This window comes from Heterodontus francisci, chromosome 2 (genome assembly GCF_036365525.1).
Source record: "Heterodontus francisci isolate sHetFra1 chromosome 2, sHetFra1.hap1, whole genome shotgun sequence".
NCBI classification, from domain to species: Eukaryota; Metazoa; Chordata; class Chondrichthyes; order Heterodontiformes; family Heterodontidae; genus Heterodontus; species Heterodontus francisci.
The window spans coordinates 132,649,946-132,668,284 of record NC_090372.1 but is presented as its reverse complement, the minus strand read 5'-3'; the positions used below and the strand labels follow the sequence as shown (position 1 = coordinate 132,668,284).

At 44.6% G+C, this 18,339-nt stretch overlaps 1 protein-coding gene across 2 annotated transcripts in view; it reads right to left on the bottom strand.

The window, feature by feature from the left end:
• The window catches only part of LOC137346960 (aromatic-L-amino-acid decarboxylase-like), a 186,284-nt gene that overhangs the window by 58,447 nt on the left and 109,498 nt on the right, over positions 1 to 18,339 (bottom strand). For both annotated transcript variants that reach the window (XM_068010926.1, XM_068010918.1), the window contains one exon: positions 13,979 to 14,073. In XM_068010926.1, the coding sequence (XP_067867027.1) occupies positions 13,979 to 14,073 (95 nt within the window). The remainder of the gene's footprint in view (positions 1 to 13,978; positions 14,074 to 18,339) is intronic.

Here is an 18,339-nt window from a genome sequence, read left to right as displayed (position 1 = left end):
ATTAGTTCAAATTGTTGTGCACTTTGGACTTATTACCAATCAATCGTAAAACACAATGTTGTGCCAGCAAAATCAGTTTTATGTGCATTAAGTGCCCTCAGTTTATTGCCATGCAAGCAATTTGATTTGTATGTTGATATGCAAGGGTAGATTTATTGACGTTAATGGCCAGAAAAACATTCAGCACACTGACATCTGCACCTGGCCTCAGTATGCTCTTTTGATACACCAAGCTCCACACCATAAAAGGTGCCCTGTAATGTACATATTAGAAGCCACAAGAGAAATGAAGTCTTTGGAATTGGAAATCCATTGAATAGTTACTACACTGACAGATGCAAGATACAATGCTGATTCATTTCCTTGCACTCTGGTTATTGTTTGATCTCCTGTCTGTTTTGTAATATGAAATATTCCTTATGTATTGAACCATAGCCAATGAATTATTTAATCCTTTTCAGTTGTTACTACCTAGTGGATTTAACCATAACACAAGTCATATACTTATTGAAATGAAATATATACAATGAAGACAATAACATGTATAATAAGAATGGTGCATAAGAACAGGCTATTTTCTTGACTAAAAGGTTAGTTTCCCTTTATGTTTAAATTTAAAATCACCTGTAATTACAAAAAAGTTACACCATATAGGGAGAATTGGATGGGTTGAATTTTACCCTCATTGGACGGGAGCCGAAGACCGACCGAAACATCGGTGGCAATGCCACCTCTGCGTGGCCTGGGGTTCCAGTCCTGATTTTACAGTCCCCCGGCCTTTAATAGGTCTGAGGTGGGAATTCCACTTCATTGAGGCAGGAAGTCGCGCCTAACAAAGCTGCCAGCCAATCAGTGGGCCGGCAGCTCTTCGTCCCAGCAGCGCTCCTGGGAGCGGTGGCCACTGCGAGGACTGCAGCCCAGATTCCACATTAAGAGGAAGGACGGTCCCGGGAGAAGGCAGGTTTTAGGGGCCTCGCCGGGAGTGACCGGTCAGGCCTCAGCAAGGCAACGGTAGTCGATTGGGCGGGGCGAGGGGCATGTTGGACGTTGGGGGTGGTTGGGGCATCCTCCGTCGGGCACAGGGTGCATGACCAGATGGGCCACACCCCCATCCCCCCGCCCCAGGTCATCAGAGGGCCGCCTGCTTTTGTAAAGGGGCTTCTCTCGGGCCTGGGCTGCACAACTAGCCATGGGTAAAATCCCCCTGGTGGCAGGCAAAGGCTCTTAAGTAGCCGTCAATAGTCCCTCTAAGGGCCTTGATTGGCCTAGGATGGGCAGGCTGTTTCCCGTGGCCACTGCTCTGCGTAAAATGGCAGCGGGAGCAGGTCAGGAAGGGACCCCCGAGCCACCCACTCCATTTTATGCTCCCCTCGCCACCATCCTGCTCTTTGGGAGGGGCAGTAAATTACAGCTTTGCACACCAAATAAAGAATGGAGGTGCCAAATTTTTGATTTGGGAGCACTGTGAAAGGCTGAAGCCCCACTTTTTTTCTCTTGCTGGGAATTTCCTTGGAGACTCTCCCACTCCACCATCCTAACTTTAGTTGAATTTCAGTGGCAGCCTTGTTTCCATGCGGGAGAGGCCCTGGGAAATATTCATCACACCTGGATTAGTCGGTATGCTTTGAATGTTTCATTGTGAGAATTAATCAAAGTATGGTTACAATATAGCTTATTAGGAGTATGCAAAGAAATTTAAATAATTTTGTTTTATTCGTTCATGGGATGTCGGTGTCGCTGGCTAGGCCAACATTTATTGCCCATCCCTAATTGCACTTGAGAAGGTGGTGGTGAGCTGCCTTCCTGAGCTGCTGCTGTCCACGTGGGGTAGGTATACCCACATTGTTGTTCGGAAGGGAGTTCCCGGATTTTGACCCAGTGACAGTGAAGGAACGACGATGTTGTTACAAGTCAGGATGGTGTTTGGCTCGGACGGGAACTTGCAGGTGGTGGTGTTCCCATGCATCTGCTGCCCTTGTCCTTCTAGGTGGTAAAGCTCGCGGGTTTGGAAGGTGTTGTCTAAGGAGCCTTGGTGCGTTGCTGCAGTGCACCTTGTAGATGGTATACACTGCTGCCACTGTGTGTCAGTGGTGGAGTGAGTGAATATTTGTGGATGGGGTGCCAATCAAGCAGAATGCTTTGTCCTGGATTGTGTCGAGCTTTTTGAGTGTTGTTGGAGCTGCACCCATCCAGGAAAGTGCAGAGTATTCCATCACAATCCTGACTTGTGCCTTGTAGATGGTGGACAGGCTTTGGGGAGTCAGGAGGTGAGTTACTCGCTGCAGGATTCCGAGCCTTTGACCTGTTCTTGCAGTCATGGTATTTATGTGGAATACTCTCCACTTGCCTGGATGGGTGTATTTATATAGCTACTCCAGTTCAGTTTCTGGTCAATGATAACCTCCAGGATATTGATAATGGGGGATTCAGTGATCGTAATGCCATTGAATGTAAAGATAGTTAGACTCTCCCTTGTTGGAAATGGTCATTGCCTGGCACTTGTGCGGTGTGAATTCTACTTGCTACTCATCAGCCTAAGCCTGGATATTGTCTTGGTATTGCTGAATTTCGACATGGACTGCTTTAGTATCTGACGAGTCATGAACATTGTGCAACCATCAGCGAAGCTCCCCACTTCTGACCTTATGATTGAAGGACGGCCATTGATGAAGTAGCTGAAGATGGTTGGGCCCAAGACACTACCCTGAGGAACTCCTGCAATGATGTCCTGGAGCTGAGATGATTGACCTCCAACAACCACAGCCATCTTCCTTTGTGCAAGATACGACTTCAACCAGCCGTTTTCCCCAATTCCCATTGACTCCAATTTTGCTTGGGCTCCTTGATGCCTGTCAAATACTGCCTTGATGTCAAGGGCAGTCACTCTCACCTCACCTCTTGTTCAGCTCTTTTGTCCATGTTCACTGAAGAGTGCAGGTGGGCATGTCTAGTGAAGCTACAACCCAGGACTACTTGCGTGCCAAACAGTGTAAGCAGGATGAGATAGACAGAGCCAGGCGATCCCACAACCAACGGATCAGATCAAAGCTCTGCAGTCCTGCCACATCCAGCCGTGAATGGTGGTGGACAATTAAATAACTAACTGCGTAGGTGGCTCCACAAATATCCCCATCCTCAATGATGGGGGAGCCCATCACATCAGTGCAAAAGATAAGGTTGAAGCATTTGCAACAATCTTCAGCCAGCAGTGGCGAGTTGATGATTCATCTCGGCCTCCTCCTGAAGTCCCCAGCATCACAGATGCCAGTCTTCAGCCAATTCGATTCACTCCTCATGATATCAAGAAACAACTGAAGGTCCTGGATACTGCAAAGGCTATGAGCCCTGACAACATTCCTACAATAGTACTGAAGACCTGTGCTCCTGAACTTGCCGCGCCCCTAGCCAAGCTGTTTCATTACAGCTACAACATTGGGATCTACCTGGCAATGTGGAAAATTGCCCAGGTATGTCCTGTATACAAAAAGCAGGACAAGTCCAACCCGGCCAATTACCGCCCCATTAGTCTACTCTCAATCATCAGTAAAGTGATGGAAGGGGTCATCGACAGTGCCATCAAGCGGCACTTGCTTAGCAATATTTACATACCTTTCACAGTACACTCGAGAGCAGGATTATTTTAACGATCAATTTTGTAATTCAAGTAGGTGATTAATGAGGCTTGGTAGGCACTGATCCTTGAAGTGAGGGAAATTATATATGAGAGAGGGGTGCATACTTCAATCCACTGAACAATCAGGTTCATCAATCTGGGAAGAAAAATAGCTGATTGCATTATCCAGATCCCTTAACATATGAAGAGATGTACGGAAGATGAGGAATGGTTTGAATAAATTAATCAAGGTTAGTGCTAAGGATTATTGGCTATGCCTGCCAATTATCACATTCGAATATAATTGCAAATAACTCTGAACAGCCTCTTAATTCTCAATGCTACTGCCTGCAGAACAGTGTCATGACATTAATCATTGTACAGTTGGCAGAATCACATGGGCTACTTACTAAAGGAATTCTTTGCATGGCAAGAGTGAAGTTGGCAAGTGAACCTACTCACAGACATATTTGCTATTTGACACAAACCGCACAGCTCCCTGACGCTGTTATCCCTTTCCTCTCTCTCATGACTCTTTTTCATATGCAGGACAAAATGCATTTTTCACAAGGATGTCTGCTGAGGCCTGAATCCGCAGGTGCTAAAGCAAGGCCCATTAGGAATGCCCTGGAGAAAAACAACAGATATTTGACCCCTGAACCCATTCAAGAAGGAAACCTTGGAGATCTATGGAAGGCAGTGGGGATGCCAAGAATGGAGTCGACTGCATACCAAATGACTAGTGCATTGTGCTCATGTCAGGTAATTTGGCACAACTGCATTTCAATGTCATACTGACCTAAACTCAAAAGCTAAGGGTTGAACACTAAGGAAGTAAGTAGCAGAGTCCAGTTCTACTGAGTACTGCTACTATAGACTTAAACGTGGGGAATTTGGGGAGTGAGAGAAGAGGTGCTCTATTTGAGGAGTAAGAGGTGCTCTTCTAACATTTTAAAAAAAAGCAGGAACAATAGAGGGAGCTGGAGACTGTGAGAGCTGAGGTTTAGAGGCATTGATTAAAATTAATAGCTTAAACAAGGTACTAGCTAGATTTTAGGAGGGAATAGACATTTTTCTTGGATCATGGATGGGCAACTCAAACCTGTTGCTTGGTAGTCCAGCGCCATATGGGAACTTCAGGACACTTCATGCGTTTCAGGGGACCACGTATGTAGGAAATGTTTTCAGCTGTTTGAGCTCAAGCTCAGGGTTTCTGAGCTTGAGGGGCAGCTGAAGTCACTGCAGAGCATCAGGGAGGTTGTAAGTTTTCTGGATCGGACATTTCAGGAGGTAGCCACCCCACAGGCAGAGAGATTTCAGGATAGTAGATGGGTGGCCATCCGGATGAGTAGGAAGAGGCAGGAAGTACAGGAGTCTTTGGGGTGTATGCCACTCTCAAACCGGTACTCAGCATTGAAGACAGCTGGGAGTGATGACAGCTTGAAGGCGTGCAGTCTAGACCTTTTGAGCAGTGGAGGCTGGGTCATTGAATATATTCAAGGCTGAGCTCGGCAGATTTTTGATCTTCAAGGGAGTAAAGAGTTATGGGGGGCAGGCTAATGGGCAAGGGACTGCAATGTGGAGAACAGAAAAGCATAGAAATACAGTTGTTATAGGAGATTCCATAGTTAGGGGACAGACAGACATTTCTGTTACCATCATCATGAGTCCTGCATAATGTTTTGCCTCGCTGGTGCCAGGGTAAAGGAAATCATGGAGAGGGTGCAGACTGTTCTGCAGGGGGAAGGGAGTGAGCCAGAAGTTGTGGTACACATCGGTACCAAAACCATAGAGAGGGCAGGTATTCAAGTCGTACAGTCAGATTTTCAGGAGTTGGGGAAGAAGTTCATAAAGTAGGACCAGCATATTGAAGTAGAAATGAAGAATAAAATGCATGAAGGAGTGATAGTGTTGGATAGTGCTAGAGAAGAAAGTGGTACCATATTAGATAGGAGCAGGATAGAACAAGACCGATTTAGAAAGCATGTATATAAATGCACAAAGTGTGGTGAATAAGGTCGGTGAGCTACAAACACAGATTGCTGTGTGGGAATATGATTTATTGGCAATAATAGAAACATGGCTTAAAAATAGTGAGGATTAGGTGCATAATATTCAGAGATACCAAGTATTCAGAAAAGATAGGGAAGAAAGAAAGGGTGGTAGTACTCATTGGGAAAGCCATTGTAGTGTTGGGCCATAACATAAGAAATAGGAGCAGGAGGAGGCCATTTGGTTCCTTAAGCCTGCTCCACCATTCAATAAAATCATGGCTGATCTGATTGTGGACTTAACTCCACTTTCCTGCCTGCCCCCCATAACTCTTTACTCCCTTGAAGATCAAAAATCTGCCGAGCTCAGCCTTGAATATATTCAATGACCCAGACTCCACTGCTCTTAAAGGGTAGAGAATTCCAAAGATTAACAACCCTCCAAGAGAAGAAATTCCTGCTCATCTTTGTTTTAAATGGGCGACCCTTATTTTTAAACTGTGCCCCCCAGTTCTACATTCCCCTACAAGGGGAAACATCCTCTCAGCATCTATCCTGTCGAGCCCCCTCAGAATCTTATAGGTTTCAATAAGATCACCTTTCATTCTTCTAAAATCCAATGAGTATCAGCCCAACTTGCTCAACCTGTCCTCAAAAGACAATCTCTTCATCCCAGGAATCAGCCAAGTGACCCTTCTTTGAACTGCCTTCAACACAAGTATATCCCTCCTTAAAGCAGACCAAAACTGTACGCAATATTCTCGGTGTGGTCTCACCAATACCCTGTACAGTTGATGCAAGACTTCCCTACTTTTGTACTCCATCCCCCATTTGCCTTCCTAATTACTTGCTGTACACCTGCATGCTATTTTTTTGTGATTCATGTACAAGGACACCCAGATTCCTCTGTACTGCAGCATTCTCTCTCTCCATTTAAATAATCTGCTTTTCTACTCTTCCCACTAAAGTGGACAACCTCACATTTTCCCACATTATACTCCAGCTGCCAAATATTTGCCCACTCACTTTACCTAGTCATAACACTTTGGGTGGCACAGTTGCCTCACAGCTCCAGCGACCCAGGTTCAGTTCTGGGTACTGCCTGGGAGGAGTTTGCAAGTTCTCCCTGTGTCTGCGTGGGTTTCCGCCGGGTGCTCCGGTTTCCTCCCACCTCCAAAGACTAGCAGGTTGATAGGTAAATTGACCATTGTAAATTGCCCGTAGTGTAGGTAGGTGGTAGGAGAATGGTGGGGATGTGGTAGAGAATATGGGGTTAATGTAGGATTAGTATAAATGGGTGGTTGTTGGTCGGCACAGACTCGGTGGGCCGAAGGGCCTGTTTCAGTGCTGTATCTCTAAATAAAATTTTTTAAAAAATAAATAAGACTCTTTGTGCCATCCTCACAACTTGCTTTCCTACCTGTCTTTGTCATGTTAGCAAATTTGGCTACAATACACTCAATCCCTTCATCTAAGTCATTAATATAGATGGTAAATAGTTGAGGCCCCAGCACTGATCTCTGCAGCACTCCACTAGTTACAGTTTGCCAACCTGAAAATGGCCCATTTATCCTGACTCTGTTTCCTGTTAGTTGGCCAATCCTCAATCTATGCGAATATATTACAAAGTATTCCAATATATTACCCCCAACACCATGAGCTCTTATCTTGTGCAGTAACCTTTTATACGGCACCTTTACGAATGCCTTTTGGAAATCCAAATACACTATGTCTACTTTATCCACCCTGCTTGTTACATCCTCCAAGAACTCTAATAAATTTATCAAAAACAATTTTCCTTTCACAAAACCATGTTGCCTCTGCTTGATTGTGTTCTGATTTTCTAAATGTTCTGCTGCTACTTCCTTAATAATGGATTCCAGCATTTTCCCAGTGACAGAAGTTAGGCTAACTGACCTACAGGGCTGGATTTTGTACTGGAGGTGGGTTTCCCAATGCGGGTCCGAAAAGGGGGGGACCCTGCCTCTGTCTTTTTGTGCACCCCCAGAGTGATGCTCTGGTCTTTTTAAATCACAGTTTCAGGAGGTAGGATCCTTGTCCCTTTAAAGATGGGGATCTCGCATCCAAGAGCTGTTGGCCAATCAGAGGGCCGGCAGCTCAGCAGTATCAACAGTGTCACAAGGAGTGGTGGCCATTGCTGGTACCGAAGAGGTTCAGACCCAGGCCCAGCACTGCAACCCCGGACCAGAGGTATGTGAGGTGGGGTCGCTGGGGCCAGTGTGGAAGGCCCCAGTGAAGGGGAGGTCGGGGGGTGGTCATGCAGTCCAGAGGGACGGGGGTCCCAGGGGGTGCATTGGTTCACAGTGGGGGCCCACGAAGGAGGGATCAACCCCCCAAGCCTGCAGAGAGGGCACCTTGTGTTATAAGGCATCCTCCCCGCATGGCAGATCTCAGTGGTGGGGGGAAGAGGCTCTTAATTAGCCCTTAATAGGTCACTTTAGGGCCTCAAGTGGCCTCTGGGTGGGAAGGCCATCATTGGCCTATCCCACTTCCGGGAGGAGCGCTTGGTGATGGCATCTTCGCTGCCATCCGTTGATATTCCATGCCCACCCCCCCTGCCCCCCACCTCTGGGTTATTACCTGAGCCACAAGCAAATTAGCATAGGGAAAATAAGATTAGACAGTTAAATGCGTGGTTCAAAGACTGGTGTGGGAGAAATGGGTTTCGATTCATGGGGCATTGGCACCAGTACTGGGGAAAGTGTGAGCTATACCACTGGGCTGGTCTATACCTGAACTGCGCTGAGACCAGTGTTCTGATGAATCTTATAACTGGGGCAGTAGAGAGACTTTAAACTAAATAGTGAGAGCAAGGGATCAAGTGAGGGAAGTTGTGATAATTTAAAGAGAGAGGAGAAGACAAGAGAGCAAGATAGCGATAAGGATAATGATGATCAGGGTGTGACAGGAAGTGACAGTACATACAAAGTAAAAGTGAGCCAGCAAATAAGACCACAGGTTGTGAACTAACAGTGTTCGGGAGAGGTGAGATTTAGAAATCCAAAGAGAAAGGTCAAGGCACTGGATCAGTAAAGCATTGTGGGTAAAGACAAGCAGAATGGGACAGAGTTTAACAGAAATTGTACATCAGCAAATGAGGTCACTGAAGGGAACAGAAACAAAAAAAAGAAATTGAAGGTTCTATATCTGAATGTGTGAAGCATCTGCAATAAGATAGATGAACTAGTGGCTCAAATAGAGGTACTTGATTTAGATATAATCATATTTACAGAGATATGGTTACATGGTGATCAATGTTGGTCAATAAATATTCCAGGGTACACAATATTTAGGACAGACAAACAGAGTAGCAAAGGTAGCACGAATAGTAAAGGATGACATAAGCGCATTAGTGAGAAAGGATCTGGCCTCAGAAGATCATGAAGTAGAACCAGTATGGTGAAAATAAGGAATAGCAAGAATCAGAAAACACTGGTGTGTTTAGTTTATAGGCTCCCTAACAGTAGTTGTACCGTTGGACAGAGCATTAAACAAGAAATAATTGGAGCTTATAAAAAAGGCAATGTAATAATTGTGGGGGAATGTCATCTTCTTATAGACTGGCGCAATGAAATAGGCAGGAGTGGTCTGGAAGATGAGTTTGTAGAACGTTTTCGGCACAGTTTCTTGGAGCAATACGTTGTGGAATCAACTAGGGATAAATCTATCTTCGATCCAGTATTGTGTAATGACGCAGGGTTAATTAGCAATGGCATAGCAAAAGATCTATTAGGAAACAGTGATCATAATACCATTGAATTCCACGTTAAGTTTGAAAATGACATACTCCAATCACAAACAAGAATCGTGGAAACTTAAAGCCAATTATGTAGGCATGAGGGGAGAACTGGCTAAGGCAAATTGGGTAATTAGACAAAAAGGTATGGCAGTAAATTAACAGTGGAAAACCTTTAAAGAAAAAATTCAAATGTTCATCAAAAATACATTCCTTTGAAAAACAAAACCTCAACAAGAAAGACCCATCTGTGACTCACTCAGGAAGTTAAGGATACTATTAGATTAAAAGAAAAGGATTACAATGTTGCAAAAAAGAGTAGCAAGTCTGAGGATTGGGAATGTTTTTGAAACCAGCAAAGGGCCACCAATAACTTGATAAAGGAAAAAATAGAATGAGAGTAAATTAGCCAGTAACATAAAAAAATAGATGTCAGAGCTTTTATAGGTATATCAAAAGGAAGGGAGTAGCTAAAGTAAACATTGGTCCCTTGGAAGCAGAGACAGGAGAAATCATCATGGGGAATGAGGAAATGGCAGAGGCATTGAACAAATATTTTGTGTCTGTCTTCACAGCAGAAGATACAAGTTCTGTACCAGAAATTGACAGTAACCTCGGGGCGAAAAAGAGTGAGGAAATTAAGGAAATTCTTATCAGCAGAGAAAAGGTATTGGGGAAACTTAAGGGACTAAAATCTGACAAATCTCCAGGAGCTGAAGGCTTACATCCTAAGGTTCCAAAAGAGATAGCTGCAGATATGGTGGATGCGCTAGCTATGATTTTCCAAAATTCCTTAAATTCAGGAACGGTCTCATCGGATTGGAAGTTGGCAAATGTTACACTGCTTTACAAGAAAGGAGGAAAGAGAGAAAACAGTGAACTACAGACCTGTTAGCCTAACATCAGTCGTTGGAAAAATGCTGGAATCTATTCTAAAGGAAGTCTTAACAATGCAATTAGAAATCAATTGCTTGTCCAATGAGAAAGGAGGTACTGCTAGACCTGGTTCTTGGGAATTAGGTGGGCCAAGTGGATCAAGTATCAGTAGGAGAGCATTTAGGGGATAGTGATCATTGTATCATGAGATTTAGGCTGACAATGGAAAAGAACAAAGAGCAATCTAGAGTAAGAATGATTAACTGTGGGAAGGCCAACTACAGTGGGGTAAGAATGGAGCTGGTGCGAATAAACTGGAGTCAAAAGCTGGTAGGAAAACTGGAGATGAACAATGGACTATCTTCAAAGAAGAGATAGTTCAGGTTCAGTCAAGGTATGTTCCCTCGAAGGGGAAAAGTAGGACAAACATATCCAGAGCTCCCTGGAAGACAAAAGAAGTAGAGATTAAGATAAAGAAGAAAAAGTGTGCTTATGACAGATGCCAGGTCGAAAATACTATTGAGAACCAGGCTGAATGCAGAAGGTCCAGTGGGGAAGTGAAAAAGCAAATAAGAGAAGCAAAGACAGAGCATGAAAAGAGACTGGCAGCTAGCATTAAAGGAAATCCTAAAGTTTTCTATCGATATATAAATAGTGAAAGGGTGGTAAAAGGAGGAGTGGGGCTGATTAGGGACCAGAAAGGGGATTTACACATGGATGCAGAGGGCATAGCGAGGTATTAAATGAATACTTTGCACCTGGCCTTACCAAAGAAGAAGATGCAACCCAGGCAAAGTTGAAAGAGGAGCTAAGTCAGACACTAGGCGGGGGTGGGGGTGGGTTTAAAATTGATAAAGAGCAAGTATTAGATAGACTGTCTGTACTTAAATTGGATAAAGCACCAGGACCAGATGAGATGCATCCAAGGATACTGAGGGAAGTGAGAGTGGAAATTGCAGAGGCACTGGCAATAAGTTTTCAGTCTTCCTTAGTCTCGAGGGTGGTGCCAGAGGACTGAAGAATTGCAAACACTACACCCTTGTTCAAAATATGGGGTAAATGACACAGCAACTTCAGGCCAGTCAGTTTAACTTTGGTGGTGGGAAAACTTCCAGAAAAAATAATTCGGGACAAAATCAATAGTTACATGGACAAATGCGAGTTAATTAAAGAAAGCCAACATGGATTTCTTAAGGGAAAATCATGTTTAACTAACCTGCTGGAGTTTTTTGAGGAGGTAACAGAAGATTGATGAGGGCAGTGCTGTTGATGTGGTGTACAAAAGGTGTTCAATACAATGCTTGTTACGACCAGGTGAGAAAGGTGTCTAGGGGTCTCTTTCAGCCTTCACCTGGTCTTACTGTAACACACTGTGTTTTGAGCTCCCCCTATGGCGAATCCTTGTTCACCACTTCCCAATTATAAGGCAAAGAAATGAGCACAAACAGGCTATCTTTGATTTAAAGAAGGAAAGTGAAGTTTATTAAAACTTAAACTCTAATTCGGCTCACGGCTACGGCGTGCCCATGCTCGCATGCACACGAGATACACACATGCAAATAGGGACAGCAAAGAGCAGAAGAAAAATTAAAAAGTGAAAAATTTTGAGGCAATCTCTGAAGGGGGTTTGTTACTGTGCTTCGAGCTTGCTGTAGAGTCTTTGGCTGTAGGAAGTCTTGCTTTTTGTTGAGGCCCAGTATTCTTAAACCTTGTTTACGGTAGGAGACTTCTCTCTTGGGGTTCATGTGTCTTCAATAGGTCTTCAGTTCCATGAGAAAGAGATGGAAGCAGACAGGAAAGGATGTACTGAGCCAGCCACGAGAGGTCTTTTTAGTCCAAGAGCAAACAACTTTCTTTCTTCAAACACTGTTTCTCCAATTAAAAAAAACTCTCCTAGTTGGCCAGCAGGTGGTCATGTGACTGACTGGTTTGACCAGGTCTCTTCTGTGTAGTGGGAGCATCTTAGCAGTCAACCTGGAATGCCAGATTAAATTGGAGCAAGGAGTGGCCCATTTTGTTCTTTCCAAGTATTGTCTTTTACTATGCAAATGTCTTTCCAGTCAAGGGTCTGGTGTGTTTCTTTTTTGAAAAGAAAGTTCTTTCTTTACTCCAGTAACAGTTTAGAAAATCAATGTTCATGTGGCGAAATTAGTGTGCCTTATTCTTGGCAGGTTGGTGGGGGAGGCCTGCATGACAGTACACACCAGGCTATATGGTGATACCACCTGGAGTTCCAGTCTGGTATTGTGATCAGGGTCCTTGATGAGAAAGGAGCACTTAAAAATAATTACAAAATTGGGTAGGAGGAAACAACTCTGTAGCCTGGTACATATCCACCACAATTTTGAGTAGGCATTTGAGATGTTTCCCTAGTGGCGCAGGTGGCCACCATTGACACATGAATCAAGGGATCTTTCTCGAACCCCACAAACTTTAATCAAGTTCTTTAGCTCTCTGAAAATTACTGTCCATGAACTCAAAATACGAAATGCCATAAAATCAGCTGAAATTTTTATTTTTAACCTTGTGCTTTAGTTTTCATTTCAATTTTTTTCCTCAGAGTCCGCTCAGGTGACAGCAATTGCTGGGAACAAGCAAATTAAACTGCTAGAAAAATCCACAACTCCACTCATTCATATCTCCACTAAAACAGCAGACAGAAAAATGGCGGATGAATCGATGAAGCAATTTCTGCTGATACCTCCAACAATAAAATATAGGCTATAATTAAATGCTTTTGAACTGTATCTATTACCTGATCAGTCCTGTGAATAACAGACTCCTGTTGCTTGGATACTTTTCCTCTTCCACCTTAACTGATGGACAAATGTCCATTGTGTGCAAATGGTTTGCATTTCTTATTCGGAATGTTTCCTGACAAAGCAGAGCGATCGCCGACGTCATCAGCGCGTCTGACCATTTGCCTATTTTGCAGTATGTGTCTGCACATGTGCGTGTCAACGTCACCAGATGTAATGACGTCCAAGTGCTGCTTCACCCCTCAATAGCCGGAATCGTCGCCTCCATCTGCTTCAACAGTACTCCGCTCCCTCCTGCAATCGGCACTTGAATTGATGCTTCTCTTCCCCGCTCCCTCCCGCCATTCTCTCCCATGCCCTTCTGCTGGCCGCTCCATCCTGCTGCTCCTGACTCTTCATCGTGGGGAGCGAGCAGCAGGATGGATCGGCAAGCAGTCGGGAGCGGCAAGAAGGCGAGCGCAGTAGGGAGCGGGAAAGAGAAACAGTGATCGTGGGAGGGAGCGGGAAACTGATTGAGGCGGCGATCGCAAGAGGGAGCAGGGTACTGTTTGAGGGGGGGTGGGGTGTAGTGTGAAGGCAGCGATCGTGGCCATTGAGGGATGAGGAGGTTTGATTTTTTTCGTATTTTATGTCAAATTTAGTAATGCCATTTTTTATTACTGGCAGCTGCCTGAGACCTTGCAGACAGTGACGCTTCAGTTGATGAGGCTGCATTTACGCATGTGCCAGTACTGTGCCATCTAGTGGTTGCATTGTCAACAAACGCAGCCTTCACTTATTTTAATGTGCATCACCTTCAGTTGTACGCATATTAAATTCTATCCACCTTAGTCTATTTATGAATCTCCCTTATAGTGATAGAAGCAACCTGAGTTTTGTCATTCGTAAATATCATTTTCTAAAAATACTCTCCTTCCTATTGTTCATGAATAGCTTGAGCAAGAGGGAAACAAAATATTGCATCAAAAATTGTCACCCTTACCTCAACTCCATTTAAAAGGGGTCTGAATTCTGGACAAATAAAAGCACTTCCTGCATAGGCCGCATCAATGTGCATCCAGATGTTTTCAGAATTACCTAAAATATTACACAATAAGTCAATCATATTTTATTATTTATATATTGTAGTACAGACATTTGGAAAAGGAAGGAAATGTTTTACAACAATGCCACACCTGTCAACAACACATAAGTACATGCAAGATAAAGGAAGAACTTGCATTTATAGAGTACCTTTCACAACCTCAGGACATCACAAAGGAATTCACAGCCAATGAATTACTTTTGAAGTGTAATATAGGGAAAAGCTATTATAATATAGTAAAACACAGCAGCCAATTTCCACACAAGAGGGTCCCAGAAACAACAATGAGATAATGACCAGATTATTTTGTGATGTTGGTTGACAAGTCAAGACACATATCCTGCTCTTGCTTGAATAGTAACATGGATTTTTTTTTTTACAGCTGCTTTAAAAAACATATGTGGTTTTGGTTTAGCACAGGGTTGTCCAACCTTCTTGGGTGGGGGGGCCACATTACAATTTTTATCTTGCATAGGGGGCCGGTGAGACAATTTTGGAAAGATAAAGGCATCAACAATTTATCTTACTATTAATCAAAAGAACAACAAATGTGCATTTTTGTTAAGCAGATTTAAATGAGATTAATTTATTGACTTACTTTCTCATCACTATGTTGGACACTGATTTACAAACAACGAACAAAGGACAAAGAACAGTACAGCACAGGAACAGGCCATTCGGCCCTCCAAGCCTGAGCCGATCTTGATTTAGTGAGACACCTGGCATTTTTTTTGCTTGCACAAGTCAATGTCTGCCCGCGCACTTGTAGCGATGCAGTATATTCCAGCTAGATGTCCATCTGTCCAGAGTGATCTTGATCACTCTCTCTCCCCATCTCGAGCTCTCTCTCTCTCTGTGTCTCTCTCTCTGTTCCCCACCCCCTCTCTCTGACAGTTGCAGGGAGTGGGAGAGCTCCGCACAGCAGCTTTGTGGTTGGTCAGTTTTTTTAAAACATCACGCTGTCAGTTTCTAACTGGTGCTGACATCGGAAAAAGCGGTTTCTGAACTTTGGACCGATTCGGGGTTTTCCATCAGGGTTTTGAAAAAAAAGTCATAACCCACCAGAAAACCCCAAATCTGTTGAAGTTCACAAACCGCTATTCCTGGTATCAGCACCTGCCAGCTGGTGACGGCCTTCTCACCCAGAGGCAAATTGAGACCCTTAGGTACCCTGTTAAGGGCCAATTAAGGGCCTCTTCCTGCTACTGCTGGGATCTTATTAGTGGCGGTGGGGGGAGGGGTGGGCCTCTGCTTTGCGGGCACCCTCCCTGCGGGATTGGGGGGTGGGGTCCCTCCTCCATGGGCAATTTGTGACCCACAGAGGACCCCCACCAGGAACCAATTCACCCCCTGGGACCGCCCCACCACCCTCAGACCACAAGACTACCCCAGCACTTCCCCTTTCGGACTGGCCCAGTGACTCCGCCTCACCTGCTTCTTCTCCAGAGTTCCAGTGCTGCAGTATCGGCAGTGGCCACCGCTCAGTGGTGCTGCTGATACTGCTGAGCTGCCGTCCCTCTGATTGGCCAGCAGCTCTTGGAGGCGGGATCCCTGTCCTTTTTAAAGTCTAAAGCGAGGGGGGGAGAAAAAGGGCAGAGGTGTGGTTCCCCTTGCCTTTTCGGCCCAGCGCCAGGAGACCCACCTCCAGCACAATATCCAGCCCATGCACTTGGACCAAGAATTTCCAGAAACTAATTGTGCCATACTGTACCTTATAAACAAACATTGTCTCCACTGGTGGCCTCCACCCAGGTATTTTCTGGTTCTGCTCATTTAACTTTCCATTGGTGCAGACATTAGTGTAAAATGGGTGTAAACTGCTGAACTACCTGGAAACTACCTGTTAGTCCTTTTGAAAGACAGTTCAGTCTTCACTTTCCAGTAGCAGACTGGGTGACAAATGTGAGAGGGCAATAGTGTGTGGCTTTCACTTCACTTCACTCTCACATAACTTTGTTGCACATGCTCACAATTTTTTAATTATACTTGTGCACAGTTATAAGTAAGCAGCAAACTGCTGTTCCCGGAGAGCAGCAGCACGGGGCCCCCATCCAGGAGAAAAACATAAACCATTACTAATTTAGATTGCCAAACCTTCAGGGGTGATTGAAGGCGAGAAAGGTGACAACAAGCCTGTCGGGCATTAACTTATGTTGTCTGGAGGGAGGTGGTACTGAGGGTCAATTCATTCACACCTAGCACTGCAGACCAACGTTACAGTAAGTTTAATTATTTCACTAGGACTGGCAAGGTAACACATCATGCATTCTCTCCTTTTCTTCCTTCTCCAACATGGGGACTAGCACACTCTTCTTCCTCTCAAGGCAACACTTCCACAAATAATTCTTTGCAGTGCACTCTGGTTAAGGCTGGCTCTAACTCAACATCTTTCCCTATGACAATCCAATTCCCCTTACAGCAACTACTTAAATACATGACCCTAAGATTCCCTTCTCCATTTTAGCACGCCTCATAACTCCACATCTCTCATTTACCCCTCCTGTGCCACTTGGCACAGACTCCTCATCTGCTAGTCTTATTCTTTTTACAGGACAAATGATCACTCAATGCTTGCCAAAGGCAGGCTACCAGAGGAGGTATCCCCAGATTTAAACACCTACCTCCTTTGAGAAAAAAGCCATGGAACTCATGGGCAATCAATGTGGGAGATAATGAGATCGGTGGCATCTTTCTGGAACTAAGTTAGTCATTAAACACCTATGCAGTCACATTAGCATCTCTGTGAAGCACCACACAGACACAGCCTTTCTCTGTCCCCTTAATAGTAAGGGATTAAGATGCTCACTCCTTTTCTGTAGGCCCCCCATTGCAACTCAAGGTGTAGGAGGCAGAAGATGAGGAGGAGGACAAACAGGAAATTTGATTCATATTTATCCCTAATTGCATACAATGATGATGAGAGAAAAAAGAATGAGTGGGACATCTATGTGCAGCTGTTTCATTGTACCTCATCTTCCTCTGCTCCAAACATAACCAACTCACCACTTGCTTGTTTCTCCCACACACAAGCTAGATTCTTTCACCCATAGGAATTAGATAGTCTTACTGAATATATGACAGCAGGTGATTAGCACAGCATGAGGGAACTGGAGCAGTGTGCAGTGGGCCATGATGTGCAAACTTCTCAGCAGAGGCTGGGAGATAGGCTCTCTGTAGTTTTGAAATTGTGGACCAAGAAAGATGTTTGAGGAACATCATATCTACATACTGGCCGTGAACAATCTAGATGGATATGTGGCAATTGACAGGTGACTCCTGTTGTGTGTTGTATTTAGCAATGTAACAGGATTATTCCATGATACTATAAAGGGCGGCACAGTGGCGCAGTGGTTAGCACCGCAGCCTCACAGCTCCAGGGACCCGGGTTTGATTCCGGGTACTGCCTGTGTGGAGTTTGCAAGTTCTCCCTGTGTCTGCGTGGGTTTTCTCCGGGTGCTCCGGTTTCCTCCCACAAGCCAAAAGACTTGCAGGTTGATAGGTAAATTGGCCATTATAAATTGTCACTAGTATAGGTAGGTGGTAGGGCAATATAGGGACAGGTGGGGATGTTTGGTAGGAATATGGGATTAGTGTAGGATTAGTATAAATGGGTGGTTGATGTTCGGCACAGACTCGGTGGGCCGAAGGGCCTGTTTCAGTGCTGTATCTCTAATCTAATCTAAAGACTCTCAGCAAACCTCCTAAGCGAACATTCGTCGAGCTGCTCTCTCTTCTCTCCAGCCTAACGTCATGTGACTATGACATAATCACTCTTACAATGGGAGGGGTTGCTCTCATTGTCTTCAGCCTTATCTCTTTACATCCTTATAATACAACTCCCAAGTGTACAGCTGTCTTTTGTGGCAACTTAATGTAAGCTTCGTCTTCATTTTACTGTTTCTTGCAGGCATCAGTAGAAATAATGGCAGCCTGTTTGCAATATGCAGCTTATTCTCAACTATGAAGCTGCCAAAGATCAATCAGTGCCTCCACCTTCATGGATGCACAGACTACAACTTTGGAAGCGACAGGGACAACAGATTATAATGCAGGATGAATTACAGCTTCCAGAACACAGATAGTTGAGTCTTCGGCCTTTCAGATTCCGATAATTGCTATGAAACCAGCAGACCCACAGATTATTGATGCTGCAGATCCAGGGCTCACTGCACTGACTGGAGTCTACTTGCCTGACATTGTCAATACCAGCACATGCTGTATCACTGGCCTCCTCCCTCTGAGCACCAGGGCGAATTTGG